Source organism: Caretta caretta, chromosome 3, assembly GCF_965140235.1.
Source record: "Caretta caretta isolate rCarCar2 chromosome 3, rCarCar1.hap1, whole genome shotgun sequence".
Lineage (NCBI taxonomy): Eukaryota > Metazoa > Chordata > Testudines > Cheloniidae > Caretta > Caretta caretta.
The window spans coordinates 122,156,692-122,170,594 of NC_134208.1; the positions used below are offsets into that span (position 1 = coordinate 122,156,692).

General features: G+C 39.7%; 1 protein-coding gene across 1 annotated transcript in view; it reads left to right on the forward strand.

Moving 5' to 3' along the window:
- Positions 1-13,903, forward strand: part of IGF2R (insulin like growth factor 2 receptor) — a 92,451-nt gene that overhangs the window by 37,785 nt on the left and 40,763 nt on the right. Inside the window, exons 15-23 of the mRNA XM_048844078.2 lie at positions 382-532; positions 1,322-1,499; positions 2,245-2,360; positions 2,945-3,107; positions 5,463-5,642; positions 7,393-7,494; positions 8,450-8,551; positions 9,154-9,328; positions 11,025-11,192. Of these exons, the coding sequence (XP_048700035.2) occupies positions 382-532; positions 1,322-1,499; positions 2,245-2,360; positions 2,945-3,107; positions 5,463-5,642; positions 7,393-7,494; positions 8,450-8,551; positions 9,154-9,328; positions 11,025-11,192 (1,335 nt within the window). The remainder of the gene's footprint in view (positions 1-381; positions 533-1,321; positions 1,500-2,244; positions 2,361-2,944; positions 3,108-5,462; positions 5,643-7,392; positions 7,495-8,449; positions 8,552-9,153; positions 9,329-11,024; positions 11,193-13,903) is intronic.

Genomic DNA, 13,903 nt, shown 5'->3' on the forward strand with positions numbered 1-13,903 from the left:
TGGCTGTTAGGTGCATGACTAGCTATATGCATCTGCAAATACTGTACTCCACTTGCTTTTGCAATCATACATTTAATTTAGCCAGGCATCTGACTTTGAAAATCAAACCCTATTCATTCTTGAAGGTAGCAGAATGTTCTTTTCAGTTGTGCAAAAGAAATAAGAGTTCTTAACAGCGTATTCAGATTAGATGAAAAGACGTGTAAAATGTAAAAGAGCACATGCTTTAGTCAAATATACCTGTGTTTATCTACTTGGTTTAGAAAATAAAGTATAGTTGTCTTGACTATAGGCCAAGAGCTTTCAGAAAGATGAGAAAAGGAAAAAAAACTGAAAACAAATCTGAATATACTGAACTTTTTTTTATTTGCTTCTCGCTAGAGTTTTCTTTTGACTTGTCACCTTTAACCAAGAAAAGTGGCAGCTATATCGTTAACACAGCCGATTATGATTTCTACATAAATATTTGTGGCAGTGTGTCAGAGGAACTTTGTCAGCCAAAATCAGCAGCAGCATGTCAAGTATCAAAAAAGCAAGTATCTTCAGTCTCCGTAATCTCTAGTACTTGGTCAGTTGTTGTATATAGTGCATTAGGTGCCTGTCTCTAGATGTGGTCATGCAGTGACTAGCTTGCTGAAGTTAATTATGAAGTCCTGCAATTCTTTCAAACTTACTGGTAAAGGAGCTCTAAGCAATATGTAAAAACGTCTCACTTCACAGCTCCCACTTGATGGGGGAACTCTTGGAGACTTTAGTTATGAGAGTTATACTTTAAATTTCACTTAAAGAGCAGTTCTGTTCTGAAAGGTGATTGTAAAAATAGCACTTTATTATTCAATAACCGTTTCAATGGACCAAATTTTGTCCTCACTGAAAATGGCTAGGTTGAATAGGTGTGACTGAAGCCAGAATTTGGCTTGCAGAGTGGTTATGTATGTCTTTGTGAGAGCCCAGTTATGCTGCTAGACCCCAGGTTCAGGTTGCAGGGCTAAAAGTTGGATAAAATCATCCCCTCTACTTGTAAATGGAGAGGAGTTGCTCTGGAAGCCATTAAGATAAAATAAACCTGGATCCCCTCCCCCCATGCCATATATAGTCACTTTCAAAGAAGAGCTCCACTTCAAAGGATATTCTAATGCTAATGTGGCTCAGAACTAGCATTTTGAAAACTTGGTTTCCCTCCAAGGCTTGTTAAATTTACATCAGTTATTTACTGTGTGTGGGTGCACACATCCTAGCTTTTAAGTGGTGTCTTATGAGTTCAGTTAGCATTTGGTTTAAATACATTCTTTTCAAGCTGTGTGTGTGTGTGCCTTTTTAGCAAGGAACATACCTGGAGTCTAGGAGAACCCAGTTCCAAACTTTCCTATTACGATGGAATGATTCAGTTGACCTACAAAAATGGTACAACCTACAACAATGAGAAGAAAACACAGCGATCTACCCTTATAACTTTCCTTTGTGATTATGAAGCTGGAATAGGTCAGCCTGAATACCAGGTAAGAACTTCCAAATGACCAAGAGGGCATGGGCGGAAACCCCTACTTTTCAAGGATCTCTGATTCTCAGCTGCATTGTATCTGTGTGAAATCTGTGTAAAAGCAAGGAGAGCCAGACTCCCAACAGCTGCAGTGAGGATTCTGATAAAAGGTATTTTGAATGATTATTGCAGAGCATCTGCCTCTGGTTACAGTCATAACCTTGAGAGCTGCAAAGTTTTGTCTGGCATTCTGAGCAACAGCAGGGTGTTTGCCCTGATCTGGTTAATTTCCAGCTTGAATAATTATGTTCTGCTTCTGCACCAAACAACTGTGGTTACTGAAGCCACACCCATGCCTTATATTCTTCTGTAGTTTCATTTGGATAAAAGTATAGTTGGCTGTTGAGGAGCCAACTGAGGCTACATCCCAGTGACTGAAGCTACACGCAGGAGTAACTTGTTAAAGTGCTGTGCAATCCTGTGGCATAAAAATTCTAAATGAATGAAGAGATTAAGTCTTGGTGATAACTGAACTGGGGAAAAATACAGACTGGAGAGCTACAGAAATCAGCAAGCTGTGGATCCCGAGTTTTTTGCATCCTGAGAGAGAGCATAGGTTGGTTATTCCCCATGTATAAGGGAACAGACCCATTTTATCCAAGTTAAAAGGTTTATCAGTTTGATATTCTTAGAAGCCATACTGTTGTGACCTATTTATTCTGCAGTCCGTTTGTGACTGTCTTCCTATGATTCTGGTAACTTAGGTAGAAGACAATTACACATACAACTTTAAATGGTACACTAAATATGCCTGTCCAGAGATGCCATTGGAATGTGTTGTGACTGATCCCAACACCATGGAACAGTATGATTTATCAAGGTAAGAGAGAAGTAAATAGACTCGTAATGGAAGGACAAAACCCGCATGTAAAAACAAATGTCCTATCTAGTGAAGTCTCACTGTAAATTTGGTGTATGCTGCGTAGACAGCGTCAGACACCCATGATAATTCTTGACAATCTTGAATTGTAAAGGACAAGCAAAAACGAGGGAAAAAGCATATCCCCATTTTTTAGGGGGCACACTGCTGTGCCTGTCATAGTTGTAAATTGATTAATGTCTTGCATTGTGTGTTGTTTGGCTGGCTTTGATAGCAAAAACGGTTGTCTCTTTTTGTAGTCTGCAAACAACTGCACTTTCTGTGCTGTGTTTTTAAGAAACATTCTGCAGCCAAACATTTAAAACTTTAGTCCCTTATTTACTTCTGAGTGTTGCAATGATAATATCCAATAAGGGAGACTCTGTATTTGCTGCTTCTGAAATAGTTGTTGCATAGGTTTTTGAAGAATGGATTTTGCTTGCCTCTTGCCACTTCACAAATTATAGTGTCTCTAATCCTCTCCATTTCTAAGAGGAATGTGTATTGTAATTTAAGAATATAAATATTTCACTTTGGCAATTCAGTTTATCAAAATCCGAAGACCGAGGAGAAAACTGGTATGCCATGGACAACTCTGAACCAAATGAGCACAAGAAGTATTACATAAATGTCTGCCGCCCTCTGGTTCCTGTTCCCGGGTGTGATCGATATGCCTCAGGCTGTCAGATGAAGTATGAAAAAGATCATGTGAGTATCACTTCCACCCCAGCACCAAAAGTTAGTCCAACTGTTACGTATACATCAAAGATCCATTTTAAGTGTCTTCTGACTCTTCAGGAGGGTAAAAATAATGGCCTGTGGGACCATAAGCATTGGCACAATCACTGGCAGAATAGCAGGTCTTTCAGTAGGACCGTGATGTGTAGTTTAATAGCTCTGGTAGTTAAGGGTCAGACTTACCCTTAGAAGGCTGTAAATCTCAAGTAATACCAAATATACTCAAGAGCAAAATTCTACCCTCCTTTAAACCACACAGTCATCTGAGGGCCAGCATACTATAACAGTCAGTCTCCCATTCCTGTCACTCCTCAGTCACTTTTTTTTCTTTCCTTGTGCACTGTAATGATTTTGCAGCCAAAATCTACAATGCATATTATGGGGGTGGATAGCCATATGCCTTAAACAAAGGGCATAAACAGTCGGTCAAGAAACTCTGGCCTCTTTCTTCCTCTTCCCTGGAGGCAGAATCTCAAAATTCCCTCCCATGATCTAAATCTCACAAGCTTTTGTAAGTAGGAGCCTCTGAGATTTTGGTCCACTCTTTAAACTCTTCAATTTATTTAACCAAAAAATTAAAAAATAGGATGGGGAGCCTGGTGCTGGTGTGGAGACAGTGCAGCCACTGTCACAGAAGAGTCTCCTGAGCATGTGTACCTGCAATCCACTGCAGGAATGAACAGCAACAGCAGGAACATACCAGGAAGAGCGAGGGGGAGGTCTCCATCCACAAATTTGTCAATCACCCTCCTGCTTCCTGTTAAACTGTCAAATTTAACAGATTTCTGCTTCACCTCTGCATTGTGAAGCAATTAACATGCCACAGAGCTTGTACCCACTCTGGTGCAAGTTCTCGGGCTGGATCCTACACAAACTGAGAGCCTATTAAAATACTTTAACATGCTATTCGCTCATCAACATCCTCTTTGTTTTGTCTTATTTTGTACATTAGAGTGAACTGTGGTAGAGAAGGGCGTGAGAGTAAAAGCAAACCTCAGCCTCTCCTGAGCTGTTTCCCGGCGACCTGGGCTCTGATACCGCTTCTTTTGTTTGTTAGCTTTTTCCTGGGTAGACATACCCTTAGTGTCTCTGTCTCAGTTCCCCACGTGGGAAGGGGAGAACTTCATAAGTCACAGGGGTGCAGACAATAAAATCTATGACTGATTGTGAGGTGCTCAAATTTGATAGTGATGAGGGCAATATAAGTACCCAGATGGAGTGGGGAAAGATTTTGTGTAGCTGTACATCTGGAAAAAATGTTTCAGCTGTGTTTCTCTGCAAGACACTGTCTATGACTGATGGAGACTGATGGAATTCCTTTTGTGAGCTCATGACTTAAAAACTACTTTCTCACAAGAACTGCGTTAGTTCTCTGCAGTTCTAAGAGTAAGAAATAGACACTGTCAGCTAAATCAATAATCTATCGATTCCCAGAGCCTCAAATTTGGATTTGCCTTGGTTTGCAAATGGAAATGAGTTTGGTAGTTACTGCCCCTGGGTTGGTGGATGTTTGTTCCCATCAGTCGTCATACACAATTGGCAATCTCTAGGCCGTGTGAGTCGGTTAGTAGAAACTCTTGCTGTTTTGTGTCAAGATGGAGATACAGTAAGGAAACCTGCATAATAGTCCACTGTCATCAGCCATTCACTTCCCTGGACATCAGAACCGTAGAGGATTCTTATTGTTGGCCCTGATGACATATTGCATACCCAAAAATCTACTTTGGCTCTATCCTGTGGAAACCTAATGTGTCACTTGTTGGAAATGCCCTAAGGTCCATGACCGCTTGGTCTCTCACAAGAGCAGTGCAAACTGCAGAAGCATCAAATGTGAGATGAAAACTTACAAACTCTCTCTAAATCAGTGGCACCCAAATTCTGAGTCACATACCACCTTCTTAAAAGCTTGTTCAGTCTATTTACTTTACCACATCAAGATCACAAATGACAAGTGGTACATGTACCACAGTTTGGTAACCCCCCTGCTCTAAATTCTTTTGCTGAGCTGTAGTTAGCTGACAGACACGGACTGTTGCCTCTAAAGGTTTTGGGTAGCCTCTTAAACACCTTCCTATAAACCAATACTTATGGATAGATGGGACTGTTAAATGTCAAGATAATTTGAGGGAGAGGGGGAAGGTAGATTTCTTAACCTCTCAGTTGCTGTTTCACAATTACCTGCATCTTTTAAAAAAGGATATTACAGAATGTCGCTTTGGCACAGCAAAGAACTCTGGGTATAGCTGAAAAGAGGGAAGCTTGATTTTAGTTTTACTCTTGCAAAGCAAGCGCTGTTTCATTGTCATCCTTTTTTCTTCATTCTAGGATTCCTTTTCTGAAACCACTTCCATTAGTAACCTGGGGGTTGCTAGCAAAGGCCTAGTAATTGAAGGACATGGTCGAGTCCTCCTAACCTACACAAATGGTTCTGTGTGCATCAGTGCTGATGGGAAGAGGACCTCCTATACAACCATAATTCATTTTACGTGCTCCAAAGGCACTCTTGTAAGGATGGAAATGCTTTTAGTCTCCTCATTGTACTAATGTTCTCTGAGGCTCTGTATGGGGTGCAGAAACAGTGTCATACTGGAGACATGATGAATACTGAATAGTGGTTTTTCCTTCCCCCCCCCCCCCCCCCCCCCCCCCATGACTCTGGTGCTTCAGCGATGTATCTAGAGTTGACTTACATTGTTAGCCAAATTTTAAAGAGAGACAAACAAGACTGTAACAATTGAGAAGTTAATGGTCTGATCTGGAGGCCATATTTAAGACTGGTTTCAGAGAGGTAGCTGTGTTAGTGTGTATCAGCAAAAACAACGAGGAGTTCTTGTGGCACCTTACTAACATTTATTTGGGCATAAGCTTTCATGGGCTAGAACCCACTTCATTGGATGCATGGAGTGAAAATTCTGGAGCAGGTATAAATACAAGAAAGGATGGGGGGTTGCTTTACCAAGTGTGAGGTCAGTCTAATGAGTTAAATCAACAGCAGAATACCCAGGGAGGAAAAATAACTTCTGAAGTGGTAAGAGAGTGGCCCATTACAGACAGTTGACCAGAAAGTTAGAGTAACCGTAGGGAGAAATTAAGTTTAGGTTTTGTAATGACCCAACCACTCCCAGTCTCTGTTCAGGCCTAATCTGATGTCCAGTTTGCAAATTAATTCCAGTTCTGCAGCTTCATGTTAGTGTGGTTTTTGAAGGGTTTTTTGTTGAAGAATTGCCACTTTTAGGTCTGTTATTGAGTGACCAGAGGCTGGCTCTCATATGACCTTGATATGCATGAGGATTTACACACGTAACTCTGAGTCTTAAATTACAATATGAATGTGTAAGTTTTCTAATGTGACCATAGGGAGAGGATAGATCCAAAATGAGGAAACCTATGTGCTTTATAAGGCAACCAGACTTAACAGTTTCACTGTCTCTGTTTTGTCATGCATGTATATAACTGTTTCCCATTTTGTTTATATCAAAACTACAATTACTTAACTCCCCATAAGCAAGGGAATTCAGATTTAAGGTAGAAAGCCTGGAATAATACTTGTTCTAGGTTTGTTCTTGCTGCATCCTAGGTGTTTTAAATATTGCATGACTCTGAGATCAGTGCATAACATTATCATGGTCAGAATCTTAGTACAAGGGACATAGGATATATATATATATATATATATATGTGGATTTTAGCACTTACCTGCAAAAGCAAAGCAGTGCAGAGTAAATTTGGACCTATAACACTCGATCACAGTAAATTTCTGAATATTTCTTATTTGAAGTAGTTAAACTAACCTTCTAGTGCTTCATGGCCCTATTTACTCAATATTTCCTGACGACAGTAATTACTTGCTTATCATAATGGACTATGTGTCAAGCCCTGAAATTTATGAATAATTCAATTAAATATTGGATTTGATAAGTGTATAAGTAGGACTTTTTTGTTTTGTTAATGCAGGTCTTTAATACAATTAGCTATTTAGTCTAAGCTGTTTGGTTAATGTAGGCACTCTACATACTGAAAGTCTTGAACTGTTGGCTGGGGAAAAGGTACCACAAAGTACATGTGCAGTAATAAGGTTTTTTTGTTTTGTTTTTTTAATTTGAGCCAGATTCTCAATCAACTGAGAATTTGTCCCTAAACTCTTATTAAAATAGCAAATTTTCAAGAATTAGTAGTTTTGACATAAGATGAAACAGATGCGCTTTAAATGAGTCTTTTTTTAATTTTATGTTTTCTTTGCAATTTGAATTTTCAGAGTAGCAGCCCCAGGTTTATTGATAATCGAGAATGTGTTGTCACCTTTCTGTGGGAAACGGAAGCTGCTTGTCCAGTCACAACAACAAAAGATGAAACTCAGGTGAGAGTGGGGAGGGCTATTTTGTAGCCATTAAAAATTGTTCTTCATGCTCTGCTGCCATTTGTCCCTTTTTTCCTCACGTTATTGTCTCCTGCAAAGCTAGTTTTACCAAAGTAGTTTTTAAAGTTAATCCAGAGCTACTGAAAGGGGCCAGACTTAGAATACTCAAGAGTGAAGTCCTCTGTTAAGTGATCAATAGAGCAGGTATGTCATGAGAAGCAATAAGGCAATTTTCCCAAATGGCTCTACTAATATATTAGAATGTTGACCTAGAAAAACCACCCCTGGAGATAGGGTAACTTACTTGCTATGATCATTGAATTGTTTTGCTCCCCTACTGAGACCACCAACAAACTACCAACTGTATTATATCTGTCCAGGGATTTATGCTCAGCGCATCACAGCTGCATTGGATTTGTAAAGATCTGTAGGGAGATCAGACTAATTTCACACTGGCAATTGAATAACCCTCAGATTTTTATGCACATCCTGGATTGGATCTAAACTAGTGACCATGTTGCAAAATATCTGCATGTCCTTTTATAATTTCATTGATGCGTTCTCTTCTCCCTCATTTAGTTCGCTTTATTTGCCTTTTCAGACTTGCTTTATAGAGGATTATGTTCAGTTGTACCAGTATGCCAGTGGTGCATGCTTTCTTGGGGAGCTTCGCAGACAGTAAATGGGCAGCTGTCCTTGCACTGCACTAAAGAATACAAATGTGGTGTTACTGTTAGTAGTCAGTCTAAATTTAAATCTCAGTTAGCCCTTGCCCAAGTTATGTTGTGACCCTCCTGGTCATTATGCATATTTGTAAAGGTGCAGTTTTTTAAAGCTATGTATATAGCGTCTCCTTTTTACAAATAATAATTTCCAAGTTTATCTGCAGGTCCCTTCTTAAAATAACTAACTCTCTTCCTCCACCTCTCAACCCCACCTCCATTTTTTTTTTCAGTCCTGCTCTGTGAGAGATCCAAACAGTGGCTTTTTGTTCAACTTGCAACCACTAGCTTCAGAAAAAGGCTATATAACCAGTGGAATTGGGAAGACATTTATGGTACTTTTTAATTTATTTATTTTTATTTTATTTTTTTTAAATGTACAGACTGCAGCTGGTTCATGCCTTCTGGTCTTAGTTGGTAAAGTGGAAAGTTTGACAGCTGATCTTATCCTTTGTGCCAGTATCCTTATGAGTCAGCCAGGCAATGCCTTACTTCGGGAAAGGAGTGGAAGGCAGTTAAATAGTTTTTTCAGTGGCTGGTGAGAAGAAATTTGAGGAAAAAGTCAAACTGACACTTGGTACACCTCGAAACTTGAAAGCCATCTTCCTGATGCTGACAAAATGATAAAACTGGTGTGGTTTTTGCTGTGTTTCTGGTTTTACTACATTGCGTGCTCCCTTTTCTTTTGGATGGTGGTGGAGGGTCATAAACAGATCAACTACCCTCCCTGTACTGATGTCGACATACATAAAAAAGGAAGTAAGCAAGAACCAGGGTGAGTGCAGAAATGTGGGATTTAATTATCCTGTATAGACAGCCCTCCTGTGGGCCAGAAACAGCAGAGGCTATGTTCTGATGTTGCTTTTATGTGGGAATGATTCTCAATGTTAATTCTTCAGGCAAGTTAACATTATTCACATTTTAATTTTTTTTTTAGCTAAATATTTGTGGACCAGCACCGGATTGTGGTACTATTCACGGAAAACCAGCTGGTGGATGTGAAGTAGAAGATCTGATATCAGTGAGGATAGTGGAATTGGACAAAACCCTCTCTCTGTCCCCAGAAGGATTTCTAACTCTTACCTACAGAGGCAATTTTGAGGTAAAATCAGGTGAGTTCAAAATCCCGTGCTATGGTTTCAATTAATTGGCGTTCGCTTTAGATCTGTGGTGATGGTTTCATTCCCAGGCCCTGTTCTTTGTGCAACAAAATCTATCTGATAAATTCAGTGTTTTAAAGCTGTGTGGAAAAACCCAAATTAATTTCTACAAAAACCTCAAAAGAAATGAGAATTTTTCATTCTGCAGAAAAGCTGAGTAAAAACTCTCAATTTTTCTGTGAAACACATGTCAACATTTTCATAGTTTCGTTAAACAAAATGTTTTGGGTTTCAGTTTAGTTTTTTTCTCTGTTTTTTAACTTAATAAAAATCTGAAGAAACATCCCCTCCCCTCTGCCCCCCCCTTACCCCCCCAGAAGAGTGGGAAGGGGGATAGGGAAAACCAACTTGATTTTAGTTTCAAATTGAAACTTTCATTTTATGATCACTTTGGGCTTTTTTGGCAAAACTGTGGCTGAATTGAATTATCCACAAGTTTTCAATTTGACAAATACCTTTTCAAACACTTTGATCAGTAACTTTTAATTAGCTCTAGGTGGCATACTGTCTTGAATGACTGCTCCTATTTCTTATCATGACTAACTTTCTGAAGCTGAAACGTGCTTGGGAAACTGTTCACTTGCATGTCTGAACGAACTCTGTTTCTGGGTTCCCAGCTGGGAGACATGGCCTTTATTGGGAAAGGAATGTGGCCGTTTGAGAAAGGAGCACTGGGCAGGAAGGGTCGATGTACCGTCTTAAGCATTATGCTTAATTTTAAATGATAGTCCATAGATTGGTGAAGATCTGTCACCATAACAGTTGGCACCAAACATATTATTGTTGCTGGGTGCCATATAAAATGGATAACCTACAATTTTGAAGACTAACTGGAAAGTTGATATCAAACATAATGTCAGAAATAATAGGTAAAGCTCAAGCTTCTTGGCACTACTTCTTGAGGCCCTATGTAACTTAAGTCCTCTCTCTTTGTCTGATTTAGGGTGTCTTCTGTTCTCCCTTCATGCCCAACCTACTGCACTCAGCAATGCCGGTCTTGAGACTCCATTTGTTCTGTTTTTGCTTGGAAGCTATTCCATTGGAATAGGCCAAAAGAGTGCTGCAGTTTCTGCTGCTGTAATTGTTTCCTTAATGTCTGAGCCATGATCCTGGACTTTGCGTAGAAATCAGAGCTCACTTTTTCATGGATAACTTGTCAGCAGCCATGGCAACAGTATCTGATGCCTGAATAGTGATGGGGTGTGTATCTGTATGGGCTGCTTTTTTTTGTGGTCAAGGGTTCAAGGAGCACAGTTCTTATTGGGCATACTTGTTTCTGAAATCAGCCTCAGCGGTCCATGATTTGATATGCTTCCAATGACAAGTCTGTTTAAACTGGGGTGTGTGGTGTGTTAGTGTGTTTTGTTTTTTTTTAAACTCTAATTGGCAATTGAATAATTCTGGCCCAGATCCTCTCTAAAGGCTCCCTGTTGGGGAGTTTTTTGTTTTGTAGTTCGAAACACTGCAGACAAGGTTGAATTTTTCTGACCGATATTAAGGTTTACAGTTTGATTTACTGCAACAAATGGATATGCTGAGTTAGGAGAGTGACTGTTATTCTTAGAGTGCTCACTTTTCTTTAATCTGAGATTAGAAAACAAATCTCAGTTGCATGCAGCAGTAGATCATTTGCTGTATCTTCACACAGGAGCATCAGACACTTTTACAGTGACTTTCATCTGTAATGACTCATACCCTGGAGAACTTAAATTTGTGGAGGAAGAAATAAACAGTGCACTGGGAATTCATAATACGTTCTTTGAGTTTCATACAGCCTTAGCCTGTGCCCCTGCTCCAGTAGACTGCCAGGTTACTGGTAAGTACATTTTGACTGTGGGGGTGTTGCATGAAATGCATATCATGGAGGTGAGGGTAATTGAACGAAAGGTAAAGCTTTCTATGGAGATGAGTGAAAGTTTGAGGTAGGGTCAAAAATGTTTAAAAACTCATTATCTTCAGGTAAGAGTCTAGAAGAACTTTTCTAACCCTTGTTTGCTAGCACTAGTTTTGATTCTTTTATAAAAATGAGCTCAAACGTAATTACAGTTTATAAATAAGCGTGTAAAAACGTGGGTAGATTCATGGAGGGCTAAACTGCAGTTATTTAATGGTGCATATTAATTGTTTGCTAACGTAGCACTCTTTTCTAACGTTTTTAAACGTTAGATGTATATTTGATCAGTAATCCACATCTGAGTCACATGTTACTGTTTTCCCTAGTGGCTTGGCTCTTTACCACTCTGTTTTCTCACATGTAAACCCTACTGATAACTTCTTCGCACCTGCAGCACATCTTGTTAGGAGGCTGCTAAAGAAGCAAATATTGATAGTGATGATTATTAGTGAAAGTGGAGAATTTGGGCTTCAAGGGGTGCTTTATCTGGTACATCATGGGGTTGCTGTTTGTATTTTTAAGTATTTGTTAGAAGTGCCCAGAGTACTCACATTGGTGATGCTGCTTATTTAGATAAGTAAATCAACTGGTTCCTTATCTCAGTATGGTGAAGCTACAAATGTTTCCTGATTTATGATTATGAAGGACTTGGAAACCATGTGGTAGCTTTTTGGTTTTTGGTGTCCTAAGCTGGGATTGTCCTCAAAAAGGAGTTTGACTAAAATACTTCATTTATGTAGCTGAGTAGTACCTAAAAGGAAGCAGCTCTCTTCATGACTGTTAACCTTATTAGAATCCAGAAAATGGAAGGTTCCTCTGTTGCATGCCAATAGTATCTCATGTTCCTAGGGTACAAGACTTTTAAAGTCTTAGTTTTAGGAGAAAGCTAGGAACTAATTGACTTTGCAGATAGATATATATGAAATTTTGACCCTACCAAGCTTGATAGCTGACTTTTGACAACCACTCTATTCTTCAGTCTGCACTGGAAAGAGTCAGCTGTATGGTCATTTGCATGTGTCTGTATGTCATGCAGTTAGGTCTGTATTATTATTACTATAATATAATAGTCACCCTGAATTAGAGGATGTCGACAATCTCAGTTTGTACTGATGGGTCATAGCATGGCTCCAAAGACCAGTTGGAGAAGAATAACACTTACCACACTAACCACAGGGCCATTTGCCTGGTTGTGCTGGTTGAGCTGCACATTATTGCTGTAGCTGGTGATCTGCTTCCCACTACACAACGTGGTTCTTCTCAAAGTCGTAGACCCCCACCCTTATGGCTTGGCACCATGCAATGTGGTCAGTTGCCAGTCGCTCAAAGATTGTCTGTCTGAAATACTCACTTTGTGCAGACCCTGTTTCAGTTTCTTTTGAAGCATTTCATCCACCCTCCACACTTAGTTACCAGAGCTTAATTCAGAATACAGAGTTAGTTTTGATTGGTCTCGGGCATACAACTTACATGACTAGTCCATGAGTGTGTCCATATCAGTTGGATGCAAAGCAAATAACCCTCGATACCAACTGAACCAGCTTTTGACAAAACTTCCATGTTGGACACCTGGACCTGCCATTTGATGTCTAGCTCTAAATAGAAACTGTCAAGATTTTTAATGTGCTGTTCATAATAGGTCCATGTTTCACGCCCATAGACCATTATATCCTTATACCCATAGAGCTGTGAGAACAGTAGCATTATGCCCTTAGAATCTGTCTACAGACAAATCAATGTTGCTTCCAGATTCAGTGATAAAAGCGACCACATGCGGCAGTATTAGGTCTATGTACTGCTCGTTTGGAAGACTATGCCAAAGGAAAAAAATTAGCATGGAAAAAAAAATCAATGTCATTGAGAACTGTATGTATGACATTGAGCCCAGTGAGACCCTGATCCTATTCGGGTGCCACCTCAGTATAGATAGCTAAAAACATGCTCTACCAAGTGTACTTAATTTGGGAGTGGGTTCTTGTCTCTTTTCCATAGTGTACCACATTAACAAATAATGGGAGAGGAAAGGTCCAGAAGTCCATTTCATAACATTCCTGTGACAACTACCTCAATGCTTGCATGGAAAACTAAGGGAATATAGATTTCAGAGTAACAGCCGTGTTAGTCTGTATTCGCAAAAATAAAAGGAGTACTTGTGGCACCTTAGAGACTAACCAATTTATTTGAGCATAAGCTTTCATTTTCTAGCTGTCCATACTGTGGTATTAGAGAGATGAAGTGGGTGAGATAATCTGTTGGACCAACTTCTGTTGGTGAGAGACAAGCTTTCTAGCTTATACAAAGATGACCTGAAGAAGAGCTCTGTGTAAGCTGGAAAGCCTGTCTCTCTCACCAACAGAAGTTGGTCCACTAAAAGATATTACCTCACCCACTTTGTGTCTCATATCTTGGGACCAACATGGCTACAGCAACACTGCATGCAGTTTGGTATAACAGAGCCAGTATTTTTGGCTGGCCAGCTAGCTTTTCATGGACCTTCGGGAGGGGTCCTATGGATCAGTTTGGGAACTGCTGCCTTAATAAATTCATATTGGTAATGAGACTTCGGTATGTATCGAGGAGCCATCTAACCTTGTAACAACATTACAAAGGTCAGTTTTTATATTTATTGTCCT